Consider the following 13748-nt stretch of genomic DNA (forward strand, 5'->3'; position numbering starts at 1 on the left):
ATTGAAGAAATTACCTTTGATGAAACTATCCATTTAAAAATAGCCATTCTGGTCTAAACTGCACGCAAATGACAGAGCCAGATTACTTGACAATATAGTACGTGCCTCATAGGATGATAGTATAGTGTTTAGCTGAAGGCTCACATCTTTTCACAGCTTCAGACTTGTACAAACTGTATCAAGCTGGCAGACTTTGGCCAATATTTACACCACATTTAGAAAATGGCTCTCTGCAATATTTATTCATGTTATAGCACTCATGACAAATGTGTTCAAGCTTAAAAAAAAGAGACAATGTATACTGATCCAATTTATTGTTTTGTTGGTATAAAATACTATATTTTTTTAGTAAAATACTAATATACAATACTTTAATATTAGCCAGTGGAGAACACTGAGAGATGCGTATTTGACACGATGGAGGGGCTGGTGCTGAGGATCGACGGAGCTGTGGCAGCTAAGCAGGCCTCGGCCCATTCTAAACTCCCTCATAAAGCCTGCGCTGGAAACTCTGAATCGACGCGGCTCAGTCTCTAATGCAAAAAACACACCCACCAAACAAGCTCGCTCAGGGACGTCATCTGCCCGTTTAATGAAAATCATCTCATGGTTGTTCCAAACGGAGAGTTTTACAAATTAAGTGGGAGAAAAAGGCGAAAAATAAACGAAAGAAAGCAAATGACAGACAATTAACAATGTTCAAGATTGCACCGGTGTTTCAAAAAACTTTCCAATGTGTCTTGATTAAATACATTAATAATTAGAATTTAATTTGAATAAAACCATCGTACCTATGCCACATGTCTATGTACAAATTACTTGCCAAAATGAAGGAGTAGCTACTTTCATCTATACTACATTGATATAAAAATATGTTTTAGCAAAATAAATAGTTTGATCTTCAAACTGCTTCAATCTTTCCACCAGAGAGCATTCCTTCCTTAGTTTTATTGCACAACAACATCACAGTTTATTCCCAGGGTGGAAGGTAGAGATGGAGATGGGAAGGTTTCTTCCAGTCTTTGGTCACACTCTTGAGGTTCAAATTCCATTTTTCACCAGCTCATGAACGCCATCCAGGTTGATCACAAGGTTCGGACGAAACTCATGGTCCCGCACCAGTTTCTCCAGGCCCTAAAACATAGGTACGAGGTATTCATCAACAGAATGCCAGATTGGCTCACATCTTAAATACCCTCAAAACAAAAGGTCTGTGAACATTAAATGCAGTTACAAATTGGTCATACAGCAATACACAAGGAATCAGCCTATACCTGAAACACAAAGCGATTTTGTTTACTTGGGGGGTATGCTGTTTATGACATGCTGCTTGGTAACGTGTCGCAAATGTAAGAAACTGACAATCAATCTTCAAAAAAATGGAAATCTTTCGACTTATATATTCGGTTTTTGTGTGTGTGTACACATATAGACACATATACACATACATATGCATGTAATCATTTTCACAATCCCACCCCCACCCCCCACCTCCAAAGCTTACCTCTCCCCCATATGAGACCAGAGGGGAGATCTCACATTTGATGGGCAGATCCGTTCCATCCTTCAGGCTAAAATGAATGGAATATGAACAATTATTCAATGACTTTCACATTGTATTTTGCTGAGAGCACTGTGCCCTGGAAAGTAATCTGAGAGAACTGATCTCTGGGAAACGAAAATGGCAATGAGATTTTAGCAAAGAAGCATGCATACACCTGCAACTGAAATCTGTGGAAAAAACCTGAAAGGAAGGAGGAAAGAAACTGATGTAATGATGAAAAGACTTTCAGTGACACTGCTACTTTAAAGAGTGAATTCCATAAAAACCAATGAACTTCATGGGTTTACTTTCATTACCCATATAATTTAAAATCATGTCATTCAGCTGACAGAAAATTAGACGCATTTTCCATTGTTCAAATGCAAGGTTCGATAGGGAGAATTCATTCATTTCTTAAGAATTCCGACCCCTAAAAAAATACAAGACAGAAAAAAGAGAAGAAACCCCTCTAACACGCTAATAGGAAGACTGCCAATTTTACACTCATGAGAGCAAAGATACCGCAGATTGAAAAGCATGCCTAGTAGCTGTTTCCCAGCATGCACACCATTCCATCGGTTAGTAACTACCAGTGAAACCCAGCCAGTGAAAAGATTTATACTCGCTATGTGCAAATATAACCTTGCACACTGGCCTTTGACTTGCATTCTACTAGTAGGTGCGAGAATGACCGACTGTGAAGAGAAGCTAAAGCCCCGCCACCATGCACTAAATACGACACCAAAAATATTTACTTCTGGTTGACATCGGGCGTGACACTCCCTGCAGGTCCAATTCTAGAAATATTGCACAGGGACAAACGTGGTTAATGACAATGCATGATGTTGAGTATAATATGACGGAAGCCATTCGACAGGGTTTTGTTCAAACAACATGATGACAGTATGTGAAGATGGCTCCTCTTTACATCCCAATCCTGATTACTAATACAGAGTGCAGAGGTGAGCTGTGGATATTGGTGAAAGTTAACAGTTTACAGATTATTTTGTGAACCTGAATTCAACATACTTTAATGCATTCAAGTACAATTTTATGAGGACCAAATTAAGCATTATTACTACATAGTGTTGTGAACAAGAAAGTATGTAGAATTATATTTGCTTGAATAAATAAAGTGAAATTTTGTGTGTGTTATGAGTCAGATGAAATTAGATTTATCTACTGTTAGGACTTGGTGAGCACTAGATGAGGGTTAGTTATGCCCTAATATGAAAAACCATAACATTTAAAAAGTGTGTACTTTCTTTTTCACATCACTGTATGAATATCCTGGGAATGTTGTGTTATATTACCATCACTGAATATTACCAGCACGCCAATATAAAATCAAAGAAATAATCTTGTCCAAAAACTGAATAATCATTAAATTTTTAAATCAGCACTCAATACCTAAGCTATATAGCTATATAGAGGAGCAGACATATGAGCTACAGTAGACAGGTTGATTACCACTGATGCTGTACTATACCAACTATCCACTGAGGCTGTACTATATACACCATCCACTGATGCTGTACGATACCAACCATCCACTGATGCTGTACTATACCAACCATCCACTGATGCTGTACGATACCAACCATCCACTGATGCTGTACTATATACACCATCCACTGATGCTGTACTATATACACCATCCACTGATGCTGTACGATACCAACCATCCACTGTCACTGTGCATGCTGCATGTGTGTGTAGTGTGTATGGAGGGTACATGTGGTGTGCACGTCATATGTGCAAAGTGCGTCTAGTATGTTTGGAGCGTGTGCATAGAGTACATTTATTGTGTCCAGAGTGTTTGTGTGGGATATGCATTGATCGTGTTCAGACTGTTTGTTGGGGATATGCATTTGCCGTGTGCAGCGCTTGTTTTGGATATGCATTAGTTGTGTGCAGTGCATCCATTGCTGGTGTAAAGTACACACAGAGTGCCTACAGAGAGTGTGAAGAATGTCTGATAGGGTGCGAGGACAGCGAGTACAGGGGGCTCACCTGGGGATGGCTGGCACCCTGGTGCCATTCTCGTCGATGAAGTGCCCGCCGGCATTCAGGACCCAGCGGTGGTGCAGGGACATGAGGGCGTGGCGGGCGGTGGTGGGGTTGTCCTTCCCGTCCTGGCTGTCGGCGTTCTTCAGCGGCGAGAACTCGTCCTCCCTCAGCACCTCATACACAACAAAGTTTCTGACAGGGAGAGCACGACAAAAAGACAGGCTGTCAATCAATCCAGAACAATCAAGGGCGCCACTCTGGCACAAATGCCTGTGTTGTAACTGACTACTTTTGAAAATACTATCAATTCCAACGTATTATTTATTCCAACTTATTTATTTATAGAAAGACGACCAGAACCGCAGCCAACTGTTTGAATTTGGTAAGAATCCAGTCAAGCAACCCAATCCAAAGCAATTCATTAAGATCAATTCCTTTAACTTAACTCCAGATTCTACGTTTTATATAACTGCAATGATAAAACTAATGCAAGTAGAAGCATTGTGGTTTAAATATTGTGTCCACAAATATATTCATCACATAAGCATTTCACTTTGCGGAATTGCTTTACTAAATTTCAGTTCCAACAATCATTTCTATGTGTCCCATCACAAAAAATGTCCTGCAATCAAAAGCATGCAAGAATATGCTTGAAAAGTGTCAGGTCTTTGGCCCATCAAAGCTGAACTGAGGACCTTCCCAGCTTAGCAGAGCTGTAAAATGGTGGCCTTACTACCACAGCCGGGATCACCCTCACTAATGTCTGGATCTAGGCTGGGGGCCCAGGCTGCCCGCAGCTTGGTCACGACGGCTCCTTTTGGGTTAAAGGGGAAGTGCAGGCTGCCAGCACCACATATGTTAAACCAGTACGGAAAATTACTGCACTCACTTGGCAAACTGAAAGATGTCGAAGACAAATTTTTCCATTTTGATCCCGTTTGGTTTGTCCGGTTTGATTAGCTGCCCTTGCATGTTCACATATGGGATTTTCTTCTGTGCAACATGGTGCTGCAACTGAGGCTCATAAGTGCTGCGAAGGGAGAGAATGGACAGACGGAAAGAATAAAATGTAAAACATGTCCACCCTGTTTCACCATGACGACAAGGAGAAAGGGACAGGCTTCCTTCCTGTTCTTCACTGGAGATCCTGCCTTGGATCTCTATTGCTAGGATTATATATAATTGACACAACCTAATTGTAATACTTACACAACTAAAATAGGTTTTACACTTTTTATTTAAAGACGCAGTCCAGGTTTATTGGGATTCAGTATTGCTCCCTAATTAATCCAAGTTGAGACATTAAGATTTAAATGTAACCAATCTGGCAGAAGAAGCGTGATCGGTGCTGCCTCCCGTTCCACGCCCAACTCCAGCTTACTTGACAACGTCTTTGAGGAAGGACAGTGTGAAGAAATGGTTGGCCACGTTTCCTGCGTTGAACATCAGGCGGCCATCCGCGCTGCGTTTCTCAGCAGTCGCCAGGGTGATCTCGCTGTACTCCACCACCTGGTAGCGTCCGTCAACCTTACAGACCACACCCACCGCCTCTGTGGGGTTGGTCTTCTCCACGACCTGTTAACAACACGAGAACTGCTTGAAGGCACAGACAGGCATGCTAGGACTAAGTAGGTCCTCATCATCTCAGTCAATTAAATGCATACTGACTGCAGGCATCAGGGAATAACCACTTTTCTACTCATCTGCCAGTTACAAAGGACAAACTTAACTCTCCATGACAGACTGTTACTGAGAGCAAGGCGTCAGGCAAGATGCCACATGAACTGCATGCTTTCTACATTCCCCTGGGCTGATGGCTCCAAACCTTCACCCAATCCTCTTCAGCATTTTTCATACAGATTTACAAGTATCATGGAGAATCCATTTGCTTCTTATTTTGCTCTTTGTGGATTTCTGAGTGATTTGGGCAGTACAATGCCCAAATATGCATTCGGAGTAATTTACTGCTAATATGCTTCCTCAACAAGACGTGTGATGCGAGTACATGTGAAGGCTGGCTACCAACATGCACAGCATTTATGTGTGTACGGATCATTGCCACGGATTCTAAGCCACAGGAAATTTTAAAATTCATCCGAGACTAATCACATGACCGTTTGACTGCACAATACCCCACTTTGTGTACACTTGGAGCTAAAAAAAAGTAGCATCAGGATATTTTCTTAATAAGTACAGTAAGTACCTTCAGAGAGAAACTTCACACCCCTATGCCAATTACATGAAAGTACTATAACAGTGTAACATGTATTCAAGGGCAAAATGAGTCATGAAGTGACAGAAGAAGAATGAATGTGACAAGTTCCACTTCTGATTGCTCTTAGCTTCATGGGAGAGACCCTGGAAAGGACCGTCCATCAGTGAAATTTCTCCCGCAGAGTGGATGAAGATTCATTATCCCTCTTTCCCCTCACCCCGAACTCGATATAACCTGGCACAGCCGCAGAGGAGGCAGGGCTGGGCATGTTCATCTCCCACCCACAGTGCTGAATTACTGCAGCTGCCAGAACGACTGGGGTCATGAAACCCGCGCTGCACTCCCTCCTCTCTTCCCCCCCCTTCCCCCCGACCTAACCTCCGCAGGGACGTTCATGATAAACAGAATTTATCATGAATACGAAATGGGTGAAAACATGGGAGTCCTCTGTATGTGGGTCTGTGTGTTTCAGGCAAAGCGATTTCTACATATATAGTCTGATGTGAACCCCATCTTCCCGTGTGTATCCTACTTCCACCAAATTAAATATTTTCCCTCTCACTCACTGTGATAGCCACGTTTGTAAGTTGTGCTACATGGAGTGAGACCTACAGTCACAACACTGCAGACAGGACAAAATCCTACCCTGCTTTAGACACATTTGTCAAATGTATTTTTTTTTTTTTAATGAAAAACAAAATGAACTGCATAAAGATATAGCACATCAAATGTTTGTACATAAAAATAAACACAGCAACACAGTGCAACAGGTATACATATACATAGAGATACCAGTCACATTTTGTGGTATGTAAGTCCATACCCTTCTGTGTACACGGTAAATACAAGTTCACCGGGACGTCAGCATAAAAGCACAATCACACGTAACGAGATACTTCACTACTGGGCACTGTGTGGTTTCAGCACTAGTAATGTGCTAAACAGCATTTGTTTCAAATTTCTGTGAGAACAAGGAAGAGGAAAAGAATGAGGGGGGGAAAGGAGGAGGAAAAGGAGGAGAAAGCACTTTACTAATTATCTTTACAGCAGGGAATGAAATAGAGGTGCAACAAGAAGGCTTCCACAGTTCAAAAAAATATTTTTGAGGTTTATGCAAAAAAGGATCGTTCGTGGTGCTTTCAAAACTTTTTAAATGCCTCTACCGCCCTCAAGTGTTTAGGTGTAGGAAGCACATTCAACAGTTCATACATAGAATTTGGGGGCGGTTGCAGCCTGTGACTGACCTTGGCTCCACAGTCCCCTCCTTTCTGTACGCAAAAGCCAATGAAGGTGGGGTCTGCAACTTTCACCAGGATGTTGTCGACACAGTAGACATGAACGTACGCAATCCCTCTCCGCTCCATGTCTTGCACAATCTTTTGGGTCCCCAGTGCTCTGTACAGGCCCCCATTTCCATCTGAAAACAGAAATGTGTTATTAGGTCCCACAAAAGTATAACAAAAACATCAATGTCGATCGCGAGACAGCAACATGCTAAAGAGCTCAGGGGAAATACCTGGTGCCATGGAAAGTTTGCCTTTGCTCTCCAAGATAATCTTCCCATTGTAGTCCATGGCTGGCAGCATGCCTTGTTGGAAGAATACGACATTTTCCTTTCTCAGGCCAAAGTAATTGTGCTGGGAAAAGAACTCTTTGGTGGACTCCATTGTTCGGCCGCTGGTCATTATGTACCTAATGGACATTCCATGAACACAATGTGTTTTCAATCAAGTGCAGCACTGTTCTGCATTTCACAGTTTAATCTTTTGCACACAGCTTTCAAAATTACCATGTCTACACAGCATGGAGCGTAGTATCTGTGGCTTGATGGTTTGGCTATCAGATAATATTCCCTGCAGCTTTTCTCTGACTGCCCAGCGGTCAGCTCCTAAGCTGGAAACAGAGAGGCATCATTCCTCTCAGAGTTTTTTAGCATTTTGCTTGATTAATGATCTTTAGGAGGTTGAGGGTGAGGTAAATTATCAGTCCAGAGGGAGTATTTCTACCTTATATAAATCACATGAGCTGCCACTGGTCTGCCACCAGCCTGAATTTATATGCATTAACCACAGCAGTGTTTCACTCTTCTATATACAGATGCTGTACCGTGGCAGCATGAGCATCACTCAATGTATTTATACAGTGAACATTTTCTTCAGTCAATAAATGGGAAGTCTTTATCTGCATCATTTTAAAAGCTGCAATGACACAATGACATGAGTTCTATGAAAATGAGCTAAGGGGTAAGGTTCTAAGACTGGCCTCTTCACTACTCATAGTAAGATTCTTAACTACACATTCCGGTTGAAGGGGTTAACAAACCCAAATTCTCTCTCTAGCTGGCCCATCCCGTTGTTGCAAAACCTTCTATTATCTTTGTAATTCAGACAAACACGTACTCTTTCCAAAAGTGTGGTCTGCCAGCTACATTTTTCGCCCCCCACTCTGCCATCTACTGGCTTAGCCGTGCAGTGCAGTCAGTTGTTGCAAGCAGCCCAAAGGTTTGTGACTAATTGAAGAGTTGCTCTTGCACAATGAGACGGGGAAATCCCAACTAAAACCCTCCACCTCTGGGTGGTGCTACAGCAAACTGTAGGCTGCCCTGTGTGGCTGCAAGCCAGTTAACACAGCTGCACTTAGGGGCACGTCACTAAACTGAAAAACAGTATTTTAATAGGACGAGCCACACCACCGTCCTCCAAAACATTTCTAATTAAGTATACGCAGATCTGAAATGTCAAAAGTCTACGCCTAATTGATATAAATTTACAAAAGGTAAGTCGTTGCTGTGAGTACCATAATTTTGAGCGGAGGGTGAGATTTACAGGCAGTGGCTGCAGTGTATGGCCTTTCAGAGAGCAGGCATCTCACCAGGGTATGCAGCACTCCGTCTTGTGCTGCTCAGCAGCGAGCTGCTCCAGCTTCACGATTCGCTCCGCCTGGATCTGAAAGAGCGTCTTGTGGGATGGCAGGCCGACATCGTACATTCCCTTGGGGTACGAAACTCCCAGCCTGGTCCCCTGGCCACCAGCCAGAAGAAGAACAGCCACCTTGTTCTGCGAGATACGAAGGAGCCCTGAAGGAAGAAATAAGGAATCGAGTGAAGAACCGCTTCACGGAGAGAGAAACTGTGCCCCAATCAGAGAGGAGCTGGGCAGAATGCAGTCGGTCCTGTGGAAAACAGGTTTTGAACAAAACGTGCACATGTTCATAAAGTGGATATATTCACCATCAACCCTATTTCAGCCATTAGCGTTGTAACAATGCATTAATTCAATTGACTTTACATGAGAAAATTTAGATTCTAAATGTCAGCCATCCAAAAGCTCATGAAATATTCAGGTCTCTCGCATAATTTACAAAAACTGAATGTCTTATCAAGTTCATTAACCACTTTGGTGCAGATAACATTCTGCATACAGTAGAATGTTTAACATGTGGGGATTAACAGTACTTTAAATCACCTGTGAAAACAACATGGAGCTTCTAAGCAACAGCTTGTTTCAATGTATTAATAGAATCTCATTTTCATCACCTGTGAAAACACCATACAGTTTCTAAGCAACAGCTTGTTTTCAATGTGTTAACAGAATCTCATTTTCTCTGGAAAGGCGTCTCACAATGATGACATGATAAAACTGAGGACTATCAGAATGAGAACTTTGCACAGGAGGAATGTTAATCATTTACTATTTAAGAATTTTAATGACAACAATTTATGAAACACTTTAACATCCTAAATGTCCGTGCATTTACATGTTACTATTTATTTATCAAAAAGGACGAACTAATTTTTCAGATTTAAATGGCCAGTTCACACTATGGCTGCAGTTGCATAAGCTCTTCCATGTTTACTGAAGTACCATGTAGCCACTACTGCGGTGTGGTGAACGTTCCCTTTAATCAGCCCCTAGAACACAGCACTCATTGATTTTCCTGAACTGAGGCAGTGAAGCTTTTGCATAATTTCATTACCACAACCCCAGTTTTGGATTGTGAGCAAAATTTTCTTCCACTCAAATGGGATGGTCATTAGCATTTTCATTTCAATTTTTTTGGACATCTTTGGTATAACCTCATTGAAATGACATGCGTTCGAAAAGATGCTGTTAGCCAAAAATGTAATTTCAAACAATTCAAAGCATTTTTAATATACCTGGTGCACACTGTTCAGTTTGTGATTACAACAAGGTTTAAAGAAGAGACACTGATACCTGCTTCACTTTAAAGAGAAACATCCAGTGAATATGCGCAATAGCTGGTCTAGATTAAAGTTATTTTTCAGGTTACACAGAAAAATAGGCCACCATACACTTCCAACATAACTGTTCACAACTGCCATTGAGATCTGTTAAGATTTCTGTTCTGGCGATTTATATCAAGTAACTAACATACTGACATTTATTTTGGAATAAGACGCAAGTGCTGAACAGGTATACAACAGAGAACATTTAAATATTTCAACATTTCAAAATGAAAAAGAAAAACACTACACCAGTGGGCTTCCTATAGTTTCTTTTACAGGCCCAACACCAGGTTATGCTTTTTATTACAGCTCAAAAGACACTCTGAGACAGACAACACTGATACAGGTAAAATGCATGCAAGTGAATAATAACCCAATGATCCATAGTCCAGTTCTAGCTTCGAGTCAATTGAACACTTGAAAACTATGTATGGCAGCAGTTCATACTATAACTGTTGGTGGTGAATCACTATGTTGGCTTAGTATAAACGAATTGGGTGTATCCACTAAACTGAAATGTACTGAGTCCATGTTGGGGGAGGGGGGGGGAGGGATTGCTAGAGCAGTCCCAGGGCCAGGGAGTGACGAAGTATTCGAGGCCCTAATGAATCACTGAAATCACCATGCTTGCGTCATCCTTAAACAGAACCAGATGCTAAAACCCTGGCCCTTTCGCCCCCCGCCAAGGGCCACTGCTTCTGAACCCTGCAGCACGCAGAGCGTTTAAACCCCAAGATCCTGCAGGTCAAGTCTTTGTCACAGGCAAACCTCTGTTTTACTGCGTCAGAGGGGCCACCTCAGCCTCTTTATTACCCATAAGATTTGTTCTTTTTACCCCCCTGCCACTAGACTCTGACAGTTGCTGAAATCAATTACTTATACGTGGGGACTGTTGAAACCAACCCTGAAATATGATATGTTTTTCTATGTTTATTTCTTTTTGTTAGAGAAAACACTGTTCCACACACTTTTTTTTTTAAAAGGAGGTACAATTCACTCATCTATACTGCTATACTATTTACAATAAAATTCAATAAAGGTTGTTCCTCTCCAGGCAAATATGTTAACGCTTTTTCAAATTTGAAAAAAGTCTTGAAGAGAAGGAGTTTTCATGAGGCTACTTGAAAGACAACTAACCTTCTTCCTCCCAATCCCTCAGCAGCTCTCGGTCACGGGTGACACTGCCCAGCACTTCTCTGGGCACTGGTTCCATCCTGCTGTCCACCGCCTCCTGATTGCCGTGACCGGACAGCTCCATGGCACTCTTAAAAAAGCCATTGATCTCCGTAAAGTCCATGCTTTCCAGTTCCATGCTCATTTCAGCTTGCTGCTCTGGACTCAGCTCATCCCAGAACTGCAAGAGATGAGACTGACCAGCCTTGGTCAACCTCTCCAGCAATCTGCCAGTGTCCATGGTCCCGTAACAAACTGTATTTTTACCAGCACCTGCAAAAACACAAGGGAACTGCTGATTTTGTTTCTGATGAGCACCAGTGCCTAGGTGGCCTATGCCAATAAACTATTACAACTCTGAATTAATAAAACCTTTATGACAGCATCCACTTTGTAAGGGACGCATTGTTTAAAACCAGCAAATTAATGTAGGTTGCTTGGAGAATAGTAAACCAGCGCAACAAATAAAAACATTTCCTCCAGGTAGCCTGTCTGTTGGATCTTATCTGTAAAAAACGAAAACTGTGCAAAGTTATTGATTTAAACAACCGGTAGCCAATAAATCAGTCAGGTCGCCAGATAACATTGGTTGACATTTCGCAACAAGACACGAATACATGAAACATTCCAGACACACCTGCGTGCACATAGCATTCACAACTGTTGCTGGACAGGCAAAAGTATTTAGCGTAACTGTTTTTGTATTTTAACAATTTAATAATACACTGATTATATAGCTATTATATAGTAGCTGTCACCATGTCACCAAACTGCTGCTCCGATGATCAGCACTGCGGGAGCGCTGAACTAGCTGGCTAACAGCAGCAGAAATGACATTAGGTACCTGCCACTGGAATAATCGTTGTATTCTCATTTCAAACAAAGCGGCAAATCAGTTTGCCATATAGCATGATATTACCCCGAAAGGCGTTATGTGGCTACGCGTCAGACAGAAGTCATAGTGCATATTCCCCATTCATACACATAGAGCCAAACCATCCCCGCCGGGACAGGAACGTCTAGCTAGCCTGCTGTTTGACTACAGAAAGTGAAGGGACGCTTGCTAACGTTAGCAACATTGATTCAAACACACCGTATCGCCTTTCACACAATTAGCAAGCTTTATAACGAGCTGTTTCTGCCCCCCACGGCAATATATAAGCAACCTACCCAGCTGGAGGCTGCTTTGCTAAATAGCCAGGTTAGCCAACGTTACATCCCTTGTCACCTCAGCAAGCTAACCTAATGTTAGCCAGAAAGCAATGTGATCGGCTTGGGTCTGCGGCAACGTGTTACCAATGAATACAAGAAATGTGTGTTGTGCTGTTTAAATGCAAATACATATATTGCTACACTAACGTAAATGTAAAAAAAAACATTATAACTACACATACCTTGAATCGCGTGCCTTCGGACTAATCCGTCCCCGACTAGACTTTCTAGTCTTAACCCAGGCGCCCCGCCCCCAGATCAACCTCCAGCGTCAGTCACTTTTACGTGGCGCTCCGGATGAAGGGAGACGCCTTTTTTTTAAAGCCGCATCACATATGCAAATATAGAAAATTATTCGAGATAGGGCTACATTATGGAGTACATGTGATGTATTGGACATTGCGGGAAACACGTCCAACACAGTATTAACAGTGAACTTATCAGGTTATACTGGTAGCCATATGCCTAGCTAAAGCTGGCAACCAGCTAAATTTAAGTTTTAAACCAGACTGAATAAAACCAAACAGCATTCACTCTACACTATAAAGTAACTTTATACGACAGTGAAATATTCACTTCCTTGTCTCATCTTGTGTATTGAGGTTTCCTGGAAACAACGTGGAGTGAGTCTTGGAGCCCAGCCCCTTTCCCCTGAGAATTACTGCATTAGTCTGCAATCTTTCAAATACAACTTTTTCAGAGGAACCAATCAGGGCATAATATAATAAGAATGTAATGAAAATATTTGGTTTGCATATTATAGTGATATACCTAATCTATACTATATCGTAAAACAACGAAATATTTAATTGTATAATTGACTGTTATACCACTGCCTCATTCCCCATTTGACATACCTGGACTGTAAACTGTCTTGTTGGGTAGACTAACTTTGTGGTTAGGTCCCCCTTGCTAAAGAGATTTCGATCTCAATAGGGGTATTCTTGTAAATAAAGGTTAGGTAAACATAAAATTAAATGAGTTGGCTGTACTTACGTCATCTGCACTCAACTATTGCAGCTGTACATACAGTGAATTCCAGTGGATAACGAAAACGGCTGTTTTTTGGATGTTGATTAGCTAGTTGCCATACGTATTTTGCACACTCTTCTTCTTGCGCATATTTTTTTAACAAGATTAGACTTAAACTTTTAACAACGAGGACTAGAAAGCTATGATTCCTGCCTCCCTTGTATCTATCAAAAATAGTGATTGATGGATAGTCAAATGTTCCCTAAATGCCTAAAACATACTTTTTCGGTGATACCTGCCTCCTCATACGACGGTCTACAGTCTCGAGTAGGCTACCATGGTCTCTTTGCAAGAGAGACAGTCCTCCAACACAGCTC

General features: G+C 41.7%; 1 protein-coding gene across 3 annotated transcripts; it reads right to left on the bottom strand.

Moving 5' to 3' along the window:
- Positions 1-564: 564 nt before the first annotated feature.
- Positions 565-13550, bottom strand: uap1 (UDP-N-acetylglucosamine pyrophosphorylase 1). 3 transcript variants are annotated; one of them, XM_064332003.1, is made up of 11 exons: positions 13396-13550; positions 11152-11460; positions 8640-8844; positions 7285-7460; positions 7013-7185; positions 4935-5128; positions 4443-4583; positions 3557-3745; positions 2299-2340; positions 1505-1571; positions 565-1134 (listed from the first exon to the last, which is right to left on the bottom strand). In XM_064332003.1, the coding sequence occupies exons 2-11, from the start codon at positions 11426-11428 to the stop codon at positions 1042-1044; spliced, it is 1557 nt and encodes a 518-aa protein (XP_064188073.1). In that variant the 5' UTR covers positions 11429-11460; positions 13396-13550; the 3' UTR covers positions 565-1041. The 3 variants fall into 3 exon arrangements, with proteins under 3 accessions (XP_064188073.1, XP_064188072.1, XP_064188074.1); XM_064332002.1 differs by lacking the exon at positions 13396-13550 and adding an exon at positions 12582-12710; XM_064332004.1 differs by lacking the exons at positions 2299-2340; positions 13396-13550 and adding an exon at positions 12582-12710.
- Between the last annotated feature and the right edge of the window lie 198 nt (positions 13551-13748).

This window comes from Anguilla rostrata, chromosome 4, assembly GCF_018555375.3.
Source record: "Anguilla rostrata isolate EN2019 chromosome 4, ASM1855537v3, whole genome shotgun sequence".
In the NCBI taxonomy this organism is placed as follows: domain Eukaryota; kingdom Metazoa; phylum Chordata; class Actinopteri; order Anguilliformes; family Anguillidae; genus Anguilla; species Anguilla rostrata.

Excerpts from the sequence above, each read along its gene's own strand:
- uap1 (XM_064332003.1), bottom strand. The coding sequence starts at position 11,428 with ATGGACACTGGCAGATTGCTGGAGAGGTTGACCAAGGCTGGTCAGTCT. Across the intron at positions 4,584-4,934 it reads TTCCTCAAAGACGTTGTCAA|CACTTATGAGCCTCAGTTGC; the intron begins GTAAGCTGGAGT and ends CTCCCTTCGCAG. Across the intron at positions 1,572-2,298 it reads ACGCCCGATGTCAACCAGAA|CCTGAAGGATGGAACGGATC; the intron begins GTAAATATTTTT and ends CATTCATTTTAG.